The 14865-nt window shown below is 39.1% G+C and overlaps 1 protein-coding gene across 2 annotated transcripts in view; it reads right to left on the bottom strand.

Moving 5' to 3' along the window:
- acox3 (acyl-CoA oxidase 3, pristanoyl) overlaps window positions 1–14865 on the bottom strand; it is a 93211-nt gene that overhangs the window by 58993 nt on the left and 19353 nt on the right. For both annotated transcript variants that reach the window (XM_051928665.1, XM_051928664.1), the window contains exons 6-7: window positions 6807–6950; window positions 5256–5344 (exon numbers count right to left, since the gene is read on the bottom strand). In XM_051928665.1, coding sequence (XP_051784625.1) covers window positions 5256–5344; window positions 6807–6950 — 233 coding nt within the window. The remainder of the gene's footprint in view (window positions 1–5255; window positions 5345–6806; window positions 6951–14865) is intronic.

Genomic DNA, 14865 nt, shown 5'->3' with positions numbered 1-14865 from the left:
ATCATGAAGGTTTTAACCATAGTACATTATAATGATACTTTCTAGCTAGTCTTTTCTCTTTAAAGTTTTGTTGAAGTTGATATTTTTAAAGAATTACAGTACATATTGGTTATACTGGGAATCATTAGACAGAACCATGCTGAGGTAAAACGCTATGCAAACATGAGCCAGACATCAAACGGTCTGCTGCAAACTGCAGAAAGTCATGAGTAGTCACAGCAGGAGTCAACACTTTCTTACAGATATGAAAAAAATCATATTCTGCCTACAGTAAAAATGAAATGGCTCAGCTTTCATTTTGCCCACCAAGCAGTTCACAAGCAGTTACCCTTCATAATCATATTTTTAAGAAGTATTGGGAGTTAAGTAAAAATTGAATTCACTTATAACCTTGTCACTGTTGAAGAATATTACAATTTAAAACACTAGGTTTTTGTAGATTCTGTAGATATCTTCATTTGTCAGTGAAGCAAATGAAAATAATTACACAGTAAAGCTATTATTTTTTTACAAGTAAGTTTTTTGGTGACTTTTCAAAAGGGTTTCATTTGCTTTAATCTAAATTTAAAAATTTACCTGGCATCACAATTTTTTGTTTTATTTTTTTTTTAATTTGATTTGGACTACAGAAATTTAGTCCTGCAGCAATATTAACAGCTGTTGCTTGGAGTTTCATTTTTGTGGCTTTTGTTTTTTTACCATCTCAATGATGGTTCTCTAGAAGAGGACTTCATACACTGGTTCAACAAAGCTCATAAGTTCTTTAAAGCAATGGTGCTCAAAGTATTTTGGACTGAGGACTATTTTTCCAAAGTCAAAGATATGGATGATCACCTATGGCCAAAAGCAACTCATGACCATAAATTCTGCATTACAATTACCACTTCATATTCTCTATTCTACATGTAATTGCATGAAAAATACTACAATCTTTGTTTTGTTTGCCTAGAAGTTTCCCCTCATTTTGTGAATTCAAGAAACCTGTTACAGACTTAAGAAGTAGATGTAGTTATGTAATATAACAGGCAGAACTGCAAGTGTTTTCTTGTGACTTCATAGTGACCATTCACCACTATAAAAAGACCTGAGGATGTAGGTATGATTCATAGCACTTCTAAGTTTCTGCTTGAGGAACAGAAAAAATAGACTTTGTCATTCTGACAATCCGATTTCTTAACTATTCGTATCATACTTCTTTTTTCATGCATTTGCACTTGATGTCTAGACACTTAAGTACGCTACTTTCATGGTTATTTTTTAAAATCTTACTTATGTCACTGTCCTCTTACGTTTTGGTGCTCATTAGGAGCTACGAGGGGTTTTCAATAATGTATCTACCCGAGTATGAAAGAAAGTAGCAAGCATGTTGAAACAAGCCTGGGCATATTGTGACATGTCTCAAGGTTATTCATCATGGGTGTAGCTCAGTGTGAGACTAACATTTCAAAAGACAAGATATCAGGAGAGTCCTCATGGAAATCAGCACAAACAATAAGCAGCCTGCTGTATTTGATGGAGCTCAACTTGGGCAAAAAGTTCTCCCAGCTGAAGGCTCCTTATCTACATGTGAGGTGCATGGAGTTGTACAGAGTAAATAATATAGTATATAGTTATTTGGAATACATGCATTTCATGTGTGTTCAATGTCTACAAAGATCTGGGTAAGTATAAGATGAAAGGAAATGCTGAACACATACCTAAAGTAGAATCTTTTTCCATGTTATACTAATAATGACGTGAAGTGTATAATGTGTGAAGACTTTAGTCCAAATATAAAATAAACATGCGCACTTTTATTCAAGAATATAATCAAAGAAAAAAGTAATTCGCGGATGGAGAGGTGTGAAGGGATTTAAGGTGGGCAGGGATTATAAGTTTTTTTGCAGGATTCAGTGATTCTAGTGTTAATCCAAAAAAAGGAAATGAGTAGAATATAAACATTTGTATATAAAAACATTATATAATATAAACTTATAACTATATAGCTGAACAATTTCAGCTGTCACATGATTTACAATATGCTATGCACACAGAGGGGTGGTGATTTCATAAAGATATCTGATGAAAATTAAGCAGAGGAAAATAAGGCATTATCCTACACCTAACTTATCTTTTCTAGGACACAAGTAAAGCAGATGAAGTAACAAACGAGTATTTTTTTGCACTTTAAGTGGGCAGGTATTGAACTCATTAGCATTGCTTACATTAAATGCACATTTCTCTTCTCTTCTTCCTTCTTGTACACTGTGGAACGAGCCCCGGACACAGACAGGCAGACATTTTTAATCACCACCACACGTTTATTTACACTACTATATACAATATTCAGTGCCACACAAACCTCAATCTTCCCCAAAGTCCAGGCCAAACCACACTGCCTCTTCTTCGGACCACCTCCTTCTCTCTCTCTACTGACATCGTCCATCTTCCACCCGACTCCAGCCTCTCTGTGAAGGGAGGCGGCCCCTTTTATAAGCACCCGGATGTGCTCCAGGTGTGTTCCAGCAATCTCCCACCAACACGCCCCAGTGTGGCGGAAGTGCCGGCTGCGTACCCGGAAGCACTCCGGGTGTCCCCACTCGTCTTCCCCCCAGCACTTCCGGGTGTGGCGGAAGCACTGGGGTCCAGGGTTCTCCAGGCATGGGGGCGCCCCCTGGCGGTGACCACGGGCCCCTACAGGGTTGAGCTTCCCAGCTCTGTACCCATGGCCCCCAAAGGAACCATGGCGGTCGCCCCCTCGTGGTCTGGAGGAGGCATGAGCCCTCCTCCTGTCTTCCTGGGCATCCCAGCTGGGTGCCACCCCTAGCCGCATGCCACAACACTCATTACCAATTACTTGTTTATAGTGTAGATAAATGGCTTAAATTCAGTACTGTTCTTATTTATACTTCAACATTCTCAAATACACATTCAAACTGCAACTTGCCAGTGGTGGGATAAAAGTAAACTTCAGCCACAGCCAATTACTATTTGCCTGTAATTTATGAACATGAAATATAAATACAACAAATAGTTAGTATTTTTCCTATGAACTCCACTTTTAGACATCAAAAATCTTCCATTTCCACATGTGGAAAATAAAAATACAGAAAACAACAGTACACAATTAGAATTAGAGCAACACTTTCATTGTACTCCCCTTAGGAGTCTAGCAACAGATTCAAGGTATAAATGAATTGTATCCTTCTACCTGTCATATATTACAATATTATTTAATTATACTATTAAGAATATTGTATTTAACCTTAAAGTGCAAGATTTTATTTATAATACTTACTATGAGATCATTGTCATCAAACGTTTATGACAAATACACATTTTAGATGCAAGAATGAAAGCAATTACATTTGTCCAGCTAATACACAAATAAAATAATTTAAAAATGTCCATAAAATAATTTACAGCATTATTACATTTAAAATATTGTGTGAAATGCCACCTAGTGGGAAAATAGTAAATGTTACATTAGCTTGCTTACTACTAAAAGATAATACATAAGGGTTTTTGAGACACTATAAAAATCAAACATGTAACAATAAAACAGATGAAAATTACATAATTGTTGTGACAGAACTAATTTCCCACACCTTTATAATGTTAATAATAACAAACATAAATGCAAAACGTTTAAGACTGACAAAGAGGACTACTTGCTGAAGCCATTGGTTTTTAAAGACAAGAATAAACCAATTATATTTTCCTAGTAAATTAATGGACTTTTTTATTTTTTAATTAGGAAGTAGAATGCACTTTTTCACTCATTTGGGATTTCCTCATCTCTAGCCTTTGGACCAGGGCTTTAATTATTAAAGGTTTTACTACACTGATTTAGGAAGTGTTGTAGCAATGAGATATTATCAATATAACTTTGTTTTCATTAAATTGGCAACTAGATGACTTGATAACTCTTGATTTTACTGTTCTGTATTTTCCACTTTTTGTAATTAGTTAATTACCGTACATGTTTTTAAGGCTTCTGATATCTCTTTGATTGAATGTTTTCTTCTGACAGTCTAGTTTCTAGATACACCCTAATGAAATTTAAATGAGGTTAACTGGGATGCTTGACCCTATGAGTAAGGTGAGATACATTGGCCATGGAGCACTGAAAGGAGAACAAAAAACCTTTTCAAAACACAGGGTGGAAAAAGTGAGAACCAGAATTATGTTTCTCTTTTAAAGTTAAGGACTGCTGAGAAGCCAGTCATACATCTTGGCACTTAACCCATTAGTTATCCAACTCGGGGAAATGAGACTATTTTATTTTTTAAAGCAAACAGCCCAGCAACTCTTTTTTTATAACAAAATTTATTTCCAAATTTAAAACAGTTACTTAATTTTATTAATATGTGTCAAAGTTTTTTTCTTTATTGTAAGGACTAATGGTTTAATTTATTTTAATTTCAGAGAATCATGTGTTCTAGGAATACAATAACAATAAATATATGCCTGAATTAAATTTTCTTTGAACCACACAAGCATTTTTGCACTCTTAAACTCAAGTTGTGCATAAAGAAATGAAAAACAAATTCTATTCTTATATATGTTTTGTTAACTAATAGTAGTAGCAAAAATACAAGACTGACATACTTTGCTCCACAGGACTATGGGTTTCAACATTGGTTATAGAGCAAGAAGCTCAACAATAGCTCAGGACCTCTGATTAGAGCTGGCGATATTATGGACTGAGATTAACATGCTGATATGCTCTGGATATTTAATGAGGATACCGTCTCTGATGTACTGGGATAAACCCACTGACAGGGAAAACAGATGCAGGCTCAGGAACCATTGAAAGGATTCTCTCTCTCTGTCAAATAGCCTAGGAGTGCCTCTGAAATCACCTGTTGAAACCTGAGACTTCTGCTAGGACCCAAGACCCAGATTACTATTATTTCCTTCACCAAAAACAACTGGACAGAAACATGATAAAACTTAAGCAAGACTGGGCTCTCAAATAAAGGATACTCCATTAGTTTAAAGAAACTGATAGAAGTTATTTAACATATTTTACTCGGAGAGAATTTTCTATAAGAGTTAATAGTGTACAATTATGTTAAATGTCTATGCAAAATATAATTTCAATTCAATGAAGTCATATGCTCAACGTGAAACAATTTCCAAACAATAGTAATTCAAAGTTTATAGTTAAAATAGCATGTTTCACAGTTCTGGCCTTGCTTTCAAGTTAAAGGAACAAGCACAGTTTCTTCAGCATACAAATGTAAAATTACCATATACGCAAAAACTCTTACCCATTATCCAGACCATTCTGGCCAAGCTTCTTGCCAATATCTCCAACCATCACCCCAGGCATAGCAAGGAGTGTTTTTGGATCTCTGACCTAAGTATGAAACATTTGTATTGCATTTACTTTAGTCATACCAATGAATCTGAAAGAAATTAATACATTTAAGCCTTAGCAAAAAGTTTCATTTTTATAAATATAAAGATTGTAAATAAGCAAATGGTATAAGTATGTCTTTTGGCATTAGGTGGGAAAAACTATACAGCTACGTAAAAACCTGTAATTTTGCAATGATGTTGGTTTTCAATACTTATAGTTTTGTTTTTTTATTTTTACAATAACTATAATTTGTGAGTGGCCACTGTTACTTCAACAGTGGAGGAATGAAGGCAATGTGAATGACTGAATGGGATTTCATATTTTTTCACCTACTAAGTAAAAAAAAAGGGGATACTCTTTACTATCTTTAGGGAACTCATAATGTAAGCATTTCATACTATAGACCTAAATGCCCTTATAAGAAAAAGAGGCCACTGTAATATTTTTGTTGTGGCTTTGAGATACACCTCTTCTTTCCATTCATCCTTTTGTTTCAGGCCGTATTACAACACAGACACATATGTCATCTCAAGGACATGGTTTTATGCTAACTAATGTAAAAAATGAAATAATTAAAAAAGGCCAAACAACACCTGCACCATGCATACTGCCTCTAATGCTTATGTGTTTAAAAACATCCTTTTACCAGGTGATGGTAGCAGTCAGCCAGCACTGACTCAACGACATTCTGTCAACAGTTTTCAGTCTTGGTAGAAAAGCAAGATTGTTGTGGATTTGCTGCTTGACTGGCATGTATGCATAAAAGTAGGGACATAATATATATGTGTGCGATACAACCAGAAAATATTAAAAGCCTACATCCGTAGTATAGTGTCCAGGTTAGGAACCAAACAAGTTCACCAAGTATATCCCTATACACTATCAAATGTAGAAATGCTCATTTCCCCGAAAATGCACCCTGTTCTGAAGCTATGCAGTCTCACTCTGTGAAGGGAGTAATGAACAAAGAGAACCTAGTTATTCACACTCAGCTATATCACAAACACTGTGACAAAGCTAAAAAATGAAAACTGCTCATTTATCAAAATACTAAGTATAAAACTAAACAGATAACTTATGTAGAAATTGCTGTTTGTGTAGAGGCCATAACATCCTTAATAGATTTCTATTAGTCCACAGAAGTGAAAAAACAAACACAGGTCAATACATTTTCAAATTAACACAATCACAACCATGAAAATACACAATTCAAAAAAAATTGAGTGGCAGGAATAAGTGTATGTAGTATAGAGGGAAAAATCAAACCCGGCAAGCAGAACTGCAAGAGTCATGAAAGTTAACGTTTAAAAAAATAAGACTACAGTGACATTAATCTATAGTGTGACAAGACAGGGAAAGGAGTAATTACAATGGAAAAGTGGGATATTTTAATGGCTCCTACTGTGCTATTGAAAAAAGTGAACCAAAAATAAAAGTATTTGATTTAAAAGGACTTTACCTGTACTATGAAGGGATGTAGGCCATGGCAAACTCCATCAGGCGTATAAAGCTGAGCATAAACTAATGCATGAGTGGCTGTTTTTCCCAGGTTTCCAATCCAAATTTTTGCAGCTTCATGATCAGGGGAATTGATAATAAATTCCTAAAATAAAAAAAGTATAAAGTACAGTTGCAAATTATTCAAAAGTAAGACTTTAAATTACCAACAAACAATAGACTTAAATGGGAAACAAGGAATTTGGATTAGATAATACATGCAAAGGTTTTATGGTGTTTATTTTTAAAGAACAGATCATTCTACTTGTGAGCATAATGTACATGTAGGTCCAGTTTTGTCTTCTTTACCCATCAGTATGTGGCCTAAACGTGTACTTACCTTTACTTTAATTGCTTTTCTATTGCAAATAGAGATAGTTCATCTTCTTTATTACATTTGACAAAATCAGTTCTTTCTTTTCTCCTCTTTCTCTTATCATGAAAGCTATGTTTGTCAAAAAGACATAACCCATGCACTATGGAAAAGCAGACAATGACAACTGGCTCATTATGATAAATAGCTTACCAAACTGGATCTCAGCTCATCTCTGCCTCTGCTTCAACCATAGCTCAGAGGAATTAACCTGTAGGCACTAAATTACCTTCTCTCCCACTCAGAGCTTGCAGAAACGTACACAAAGAGAATTCAAATCACTATAGTCCACTGCAGCACTTTTCAACCCCAGCTTCTACCTATGCTTTAACAGTTTGGAAAACGTCACCCACAGGTACTACAAAACTTTTTCCTCATAATGATGAGATTGCAGAATGCTGCCAGAGTCTGACGCATGGCTCAACTCCACAGGTAAACAAAACACACTGTTCTGTACCTCCTTTGTATACTCTTGAGGGACTACAGCAGCCAAACACCATTCTTATTGCCACCAACAGTCCACACGCCGCAACACATGCAACACAAAGTTAAATTACTTAATTACACTTCCTAGAACCTGGGGCAATAAATCTGCACACAGAAGAATGACATCACATAAAATCAGATCCATGGTCCAGTCACCTTTCTTAAAACCCTCTCAGGTAATTCTCTCTTGAACACCCTCTCAGGATCCTTAGATGGCTTCCTCCTACTCATATTGAATTTTTAGTTAATATATAATCTTTTACAATTTATTACAATTAGAATAGTGCAGTTATTTGGCAGTTGTTTGGGTTTTAAGCCAGAGGAAAAGTGGAACTGGCAAATTTAAACAAAGAGGTTTTCCTCAAACGGCACAGGATGGAGAACCTGGCTAGTGATTGCGAGCTATGCTTGATGATTGGAAAATTGAAAAAAATAAATACCCTGCATTACAACAGATAATGCAGCAAATGTAACTGCAGCCATAACACAGATCAGCTGGCCTTGTCTTCACTGTTTTAGCCATAGTCTTAAGGTCGCTATGACAGCTCTCTAAATGCTGCCAAAGTTATATATTGACAGACTGCACTCTGACTGTGTGTCACAATATCACAAGTATTTTTTCAAACAGCTGGCAAAAGAAAAAATATGTCCAGACTGCTCAAGTTGAACTTCACCTGCTGGAGAATTCACTCATTACAGTCATGGCTGTCTGTCGATTTGATGATGAAGTTGTCCATCCATTTGTCTATCTCAGTCACTCTCCCTTTCTGTGTGTACGCTGATGGTACAGCAGGCCAATTGATGAAAGGCAGACCTGGGGGCATGATGGGTAAGGGAACTGCCCCTCAGACGCAGTTGGTTTAGTGATATCCTCCCATTCTGTGCTCTTGTTGATGGGTCCATGAAGGGTCCATTATCACTATATCATTATATAGTGATGGACTCCTTCATTTATTTTCTCCACAGCCTGCAGTCCCCTGCAAGAGTCTCTAGCTGCATATGTGAAATGGAGCAGGCCTTGACAAAGTGTTTCAAGCAGTCCTTCCAGTGTTTCTTCGGTCCAACTTGAGGTTGGGATCCTTCAGCAAGTTCACCATACACAACCATCCAGGGAATCCCAGAGTCATCCATGCAGATAATGTGCCCCGTCCAGCGGAGGACACTGCTGAGCAGCATGGCCTCAATGCTAGCTGATGAGCAGCATTCAAGAATTTTAGTGTGTAGAACCCTGTCCTACCAAGTGATGCCCAGGATCTTCCAGAGGCAGTGATTGTGGAATGCTTCTAGTATGAGGATTTGCTTGGTAGGGAGTCCAGGACTCGCATCCAAAAAGAAGTGTTGATATACATACCATCTGTCGGAGGCAGTTTGCAATCTTCTCAGTCACAGAAGCATCAGTAGATATTATGCTTCCGAGGTAGGGGAAGGATTGTGCGTTTCTTAGTATCTTGTTGCCAGGCTTGATGTCCACTGGAGGATCTGTGTACTGGAAGGCAGTCTGAAGGGTCAGTGACTTGGGGGTGCTGATTTCCTAGCCCAGGAATTGGCCAAGTGTAAAGACTCAATGGTCCTCTGAAGACTTTCCGGGTGAACAGCTACACTGGCAACATCGTCAGCATACTGGAATTCACAGATGATTGTCAAGGAGGTTATCGTGTGGGCTGACAACCTTCGGAGTTTGAACATATTGCCATCTAGTCGCTACCATAGCCACACTCCATCAGTAGCATCCAACATATTTCCGGAGAGAAAAGTGAAGGTGACAAGGTAAGTGTTAAAAAGCACCAGAGCCAGGAAACACACCCTTACTTGACACAAACAGTGATTTCAAAGGGAATAGATGTTCGCCCACCAACAACCCAGGTGTGCCTCTAAATGGCCATCACACCAATGCCGTCATAAGTTCGGGTTCCATACTAAGAACATACACCATCACCCAATGGTAGTTCTCCTCGTATGTTGCCCATCGCCGTAGGACTTTGATGCAGGAGAAAGGATGAGGAAGACAGATGAAAGGAAGAGCCTGCACAAAAGAGTTGTTGATAGTGGTTGTAGTAAGGGTGTGCAATCCTCAATCACACCGCTTCACTTCCTGTCAGGAATCCATGTGGCACGCCAAGTGCAAGATGCGCTGACTCAATGGAGAGTAAGCTAACAGTAACATATTGCAATGATGAAGCAAGAACATCATTTAGCTGAATGGAACTGAAAAGGCAACAGGTAGTTATCAGTGCTTTGTTTTTCTGTTTTGGTGACATAATGAAGACAAGCTCATGCTAGGATAGAAAGTTTAGGTATCCTAGAACAGGCACCATAGCTGTCAGGCGTGTCATAGCTGAAGACAAGCTGGCATCCACTTTCACATGGCAAGATACACTGCATTAGCGTATTCAAGTCTGTGAATGCAGCTATGAGGCCCGTTGTTATATTGACAGATGTTTTATTAGGAGAAGACTGTTTCTTCATTAGTACTTAGTACAGTTGTGTCAGTAGGTAATATCAATGGCAACAATGATTGATTACTTACATCGCAGATGGACATTCCTTTACCAAGGAGTAGAACCAAGTGATTAAACACATAGCAAATATATTATGTACTTGTATCCAGATTGTATAACTATGGACTGTGAATGATTTCATTTTACTTACACTAGAAAGTTTAAATGCTTCTTTCGCAGAAAGCTGTAAATGCAAATATATTTTCACTAGCAAAATTCAAATTAGCAACCTGACAGCCTCCTCTGTTGTGGAGATCAACCTGGAATGCATTGCCTTTTAAAGACCTATGGAAGAAACGCTTTGCAATATATTATTAAGACAAGAGAGATAGAGGATGCACTACTGCAAATGTGGCAGCTCTAGCCAAAGAAACAAGGTTGCTACAATCAAACAGCTGTGATACCATTATGTCCATGTCGCACTGCCCTGTGTGGTTTTAGTGTTTTTTCTAAATTCAGAAGTGCCAATGAATAACTGTAGGTGGGATTTGTTATTTAGGCCATGGGATGCTTTATGTACAAATGACAATTTGAGTTTGTTGTGAATATTTTGTAATAAAGACCTGCCTACTTACTGAACTAATAACTTCAGTAAATTTGTTTGATCCACCATGCTCATCTGTTTTGAAAGCAAAGTTTTGCCAGATAGGCATGACTGATTTCTTCTTTGCCAACCATTTGCACAGTACTAGATTTTTTTTGTACCTCGTCACTTACTTTTACAACGTGGGCATGGATTTTAACACGCCGAGACTCGCCTATTCAAGTACTCAACTTCGGGCGCTGAGAACAAATGCCAGTGCCGGTGTGGTTCCATATTTACCCGACGAGGTAAGAAGGCGGTATCGTGGCAGCAGAGCCGGCACTAAGCTAAAAAAGAAGCGGCTTGCGAGAAAGTGGCGTTTCAAGCCTTCGGTGCCTTCTGTGATTCTGGGGAATGTAAACTCAATCTCAAATAAGATCGACGAACTGGCTGCGCTGGTGAAAAATGTAAGGACCTACAGAGAATGCAGTTTGTTGTGTTTCTGCGAAACGTGGCTAAATAACACCATCCCAGATGCCAACGTGGAGCTATCCGGGTTTAGCACAGTTAGAGCGGACAGAGATGCAAGTACCTGTGGTAAGCACAAAGGAGGAGGACTCGCTCTCTATGTTAATACACGGTGGTGTCACTCTGGACATGTTAACGTCAAAATCTCCACTTGCTGCAGGGATATCGAACTGTTGGCCGTAAGTTTACGTCCCTACTATTTGCCCAGAGAGTTTGGACATGTCATTGTTGTTATTGTATACATTCCTCCTCGGGCAGACGTGGAGTCAGCGAGTGACATCATCCATTCCGCTGTTGCTAAGTTACAAACGCAGCACCCTGAGGCGCTTGTGCTAATCGCTGGAGACTTTAACCATGTGACGCTGGACAAAACATTGCCTGCATTCTCCCAGTATGTGGACTGTAACACCCGGGGAAATAAGACTATTGATTTACTGTATGCAAACGTTAAAGACGCATACAGCGCCACCCCGCTGCCTGCGCTTGGGAAAGGAGATCATAACCTGGTTCAGCTTCAGCCTCACTATAAACCAAAAGTTAGAGTCCTACCTGTAACCACACGATCATTCAGGAAGTGGACCCCGGAGGCTGAGAATACTCTGAGAGAACTTTTTGGAACTACAGACTGGGATATCCTGCAGGGATCTCATAATGAGAACATTGAGGAAGTTGTTGACTGCACTACTGACTACATCAACTTCTGTATGGACATTGTAGTTCCAGTAAGAACAGTACGCTGCTATGCTAACAACAAGCCATGGATTACAAGTGACATCAAGGGCCTTTTGAATCAGAAGAAAAGGGCTTTTAAAGACGGTGATCAGCATGAGCTCAAGCGCGTGCAGAAGGAACTCCGAGTCCAACTCAGGGCGGTGAAGGAGCAGTACAGGAGAAAGCTGGAGCAGAAGTTGCAGAATAACAGCATGAAGGAAGTGTGGGATGGGATGAAGATCATCACTGGCTGCAGCTCGAAGCGGGGGTACCACCATTGAGAGAGACGTGAAGAGAGCAAACCAAATGAACAACTTTTTTAACAGGTTTGACCACCCTAACCCACTCTCACTCTCACCTCAGAGTACTGCACCCTCCACACATCCTTCTGCTGATACCAGCATAGGAAAAACATCCCCACCCATAATAACAACAGCGCAAGTGAGCAGAGAGCTGAGGAGACTTCGTGCCAGCAAAGCAGCGGGTCCAGATGGAGTATCGCCACAACTGCTGAAGGTCTGTGCATCGGAGCTGGGGGGTCCTCTACAGCGCATCTTCAACCTGAGCCTGGAACAGGGGAAAGTCCCGAGGCTTTGGAAAAACATCTTGTATCACCCCAGTCCCAAAGGTATCACGTCCTAGTGAGCTGAATGACTTTCGGCCTGTTGCTCTGACATCACATGTGATGAAGACCATGGAGAGGCTGCTGCTTCACCACCTTAGGCCACAGGTTCAACACGCCCTTGACCCTCTGCAGTTTGCATATCAGGAGAAGGTGGGAGCGGAAGATGCCATCATCTATATGCTACACCGATCCCTCTCTCACTTGGACAGAGGCAGTGGTGCTGTAAGAATTATGTTTCTAGACTTCTCTAGCGCCTTCAACACAATCCAACCTCTGCTCCTTAGGGACAAGCTGACAGAGATGGGATTAGATTCATACCTGGTGGCATGGATCGTGGACTATCTTAAAGACAGACCTCAGTATGTGCGTCTTGGGAACTGCACGTCTGACATTGTGGTCAGCAACACAGGAGCGCCACAAGGGACTGTACTTTCTCCGGTCCTGTTCAGCCTATATACATCGGACTTCCAATACAACTCGGAGTCCTGCCATGTGCAAAAGTTCGCTGATGACACTGCTATCGTGGGCTGTATCAGGAATGGGCTGGAGGAGGAGTATAGGGACCTAATCAATGACTTTGTTAAATGGTCCGACTCAAACCACCTACACCTGAACACCAGCAAAACCAAGGAGCTGGTGGTGGATTTTAGGAGGCCCAGACCCCTCATAGACCCAGTGATCATCAAAGGTGACTGTGTGCAGATGGTGCAGACCTATAAATATCTGGGAGTGCAGCTGGATGATAAATTAGACTGGACTGCCAATACTGATGCGCTGTGCAAGAAAGGACAAAGCCGGTTATACTTCCTTAGAAGGCTGGCTTCCTTCAACATCTGCAATAAGATGCTGCAGATGTTCTATCAAACAGTTGTGGCGAGCGCCCTCTTCTACGCAGTGGTGTGCTGGGGAGGCAGCATTAAGAGGAAAGACGCCTCACGCCTGGACAAACTGGTGAGGAAGGCAGGCTCTATTGTTGGCATGGAGCTGGACAGTTTAACATCTGTGGCAGAGTGAAGGGCGCTCAGCAGGCTCCTATCAATTATGGAGAATCCACTGCATCCACTAAATAATGTCATCTCCAGACAGAAGAGCAGCTTCAGCGACAGACTGCTGTCACTGTCCTGCTCCACAGACAGATTGAGGAGATCGTTCCTCCCCCAAACTATGCGACTCTTTAATTCCACCAGGGGGGGTAAACGTTAATATTTAACATTATACATAGTTATTGTCTGTTTTTTTTCACCTGTATTATTATCATTCTTTAATTTAATATTATTTATTGTATCAGTATGCTGCTGCTGAAGAATGTGAATTTCCCATTGGGATTAATAAAGTATCTATCTATCTATCTATCTATCTATCTATCTATCTATCTATCTATCTATCTATCTATCTATCTATCTATCTATCAATGCATGATTATTAACAATGATGACACCCTGTGGCCAAATTGAAAACTACAGTAACTGCAAAAACAATTCTGGTGCTTTTTGTTAAAATGATGATGGATGAGCAGTACATAAGCTCTTCTACTTAATGAGTGCAGCTCCTGGAGGATCTCCAGGAACTGTCCCCTTTCACACATGCCTTCTGAAAAGACATTTGTTGCTCTAGCTCAAGCATAGTTATAATCACAAATGGGTAATTCACAGTTTTTTATTTGCCGTAGATAAAAATTCAATAGGACCTTTTTTGCTCCTCATAAAATGAGCATTCAGAATAAAAGGAATGTATTTTTGATACAATTAACCATTAAAAATGTAATAAGTGGCAAAAAATATAAAATTCTTTTTTAACATGTTTTAAAAGTTCTAAATAATTGTTGTGTTCAACTTAAACACCTAAAATTGGCATTGTTTTGCTATGCAGTCATTTCAAATTAAATTTAAAAAAAATCTTTTCAATAGCATGTTGTATCCTAGAGATAAAAGGCATCAAGGTGTAGTAAAAGTGGCAAATTTTAATTAGGTTTCCTCAGTTGTTTTTTTACCTCTCTAGATATCTACTTTTAAAATTTTACTAGCCAATATTCTAAGTTGGACTATACTTGAAATAACTGCTAAGATCTGTAGAACAGGTGCAGTGCTTTTAGCATAATGCTCAAACAGATTGACAGAGATACATATATACACACACACACATACACATACACATATACAGTGCATCCGGAAAGTATTCACAGCGCATCACTTTTTCCACATTTTGTTATGTTACAGCCTTATTTCAAAATGGATTAAATTCATTTTTTTACTCAGAATTCTACACACAACACCCCAT

The sequence above is a fragment of the Erpetoichthys calabaricus genome, chromosome 5 (assembly GCF_900747795.2).
Source record: "Erpetoichthys calabaricus chromosome 5, fErpCal1.3, whole genome shotgun sequence".
Classification (NCBI taxonomy): Eukaryota; Metazoa; Chordata; class Cladistia; order Polypteriformes; family Polypteridae; genus Erpetoichthys; species Erpetoichthys calabaricus.
The sequence above is the reverse complement of the archived record's forward strand: the minus strand, read 5'-3'. Positions and strand labels throughout refer to the sequence as shown.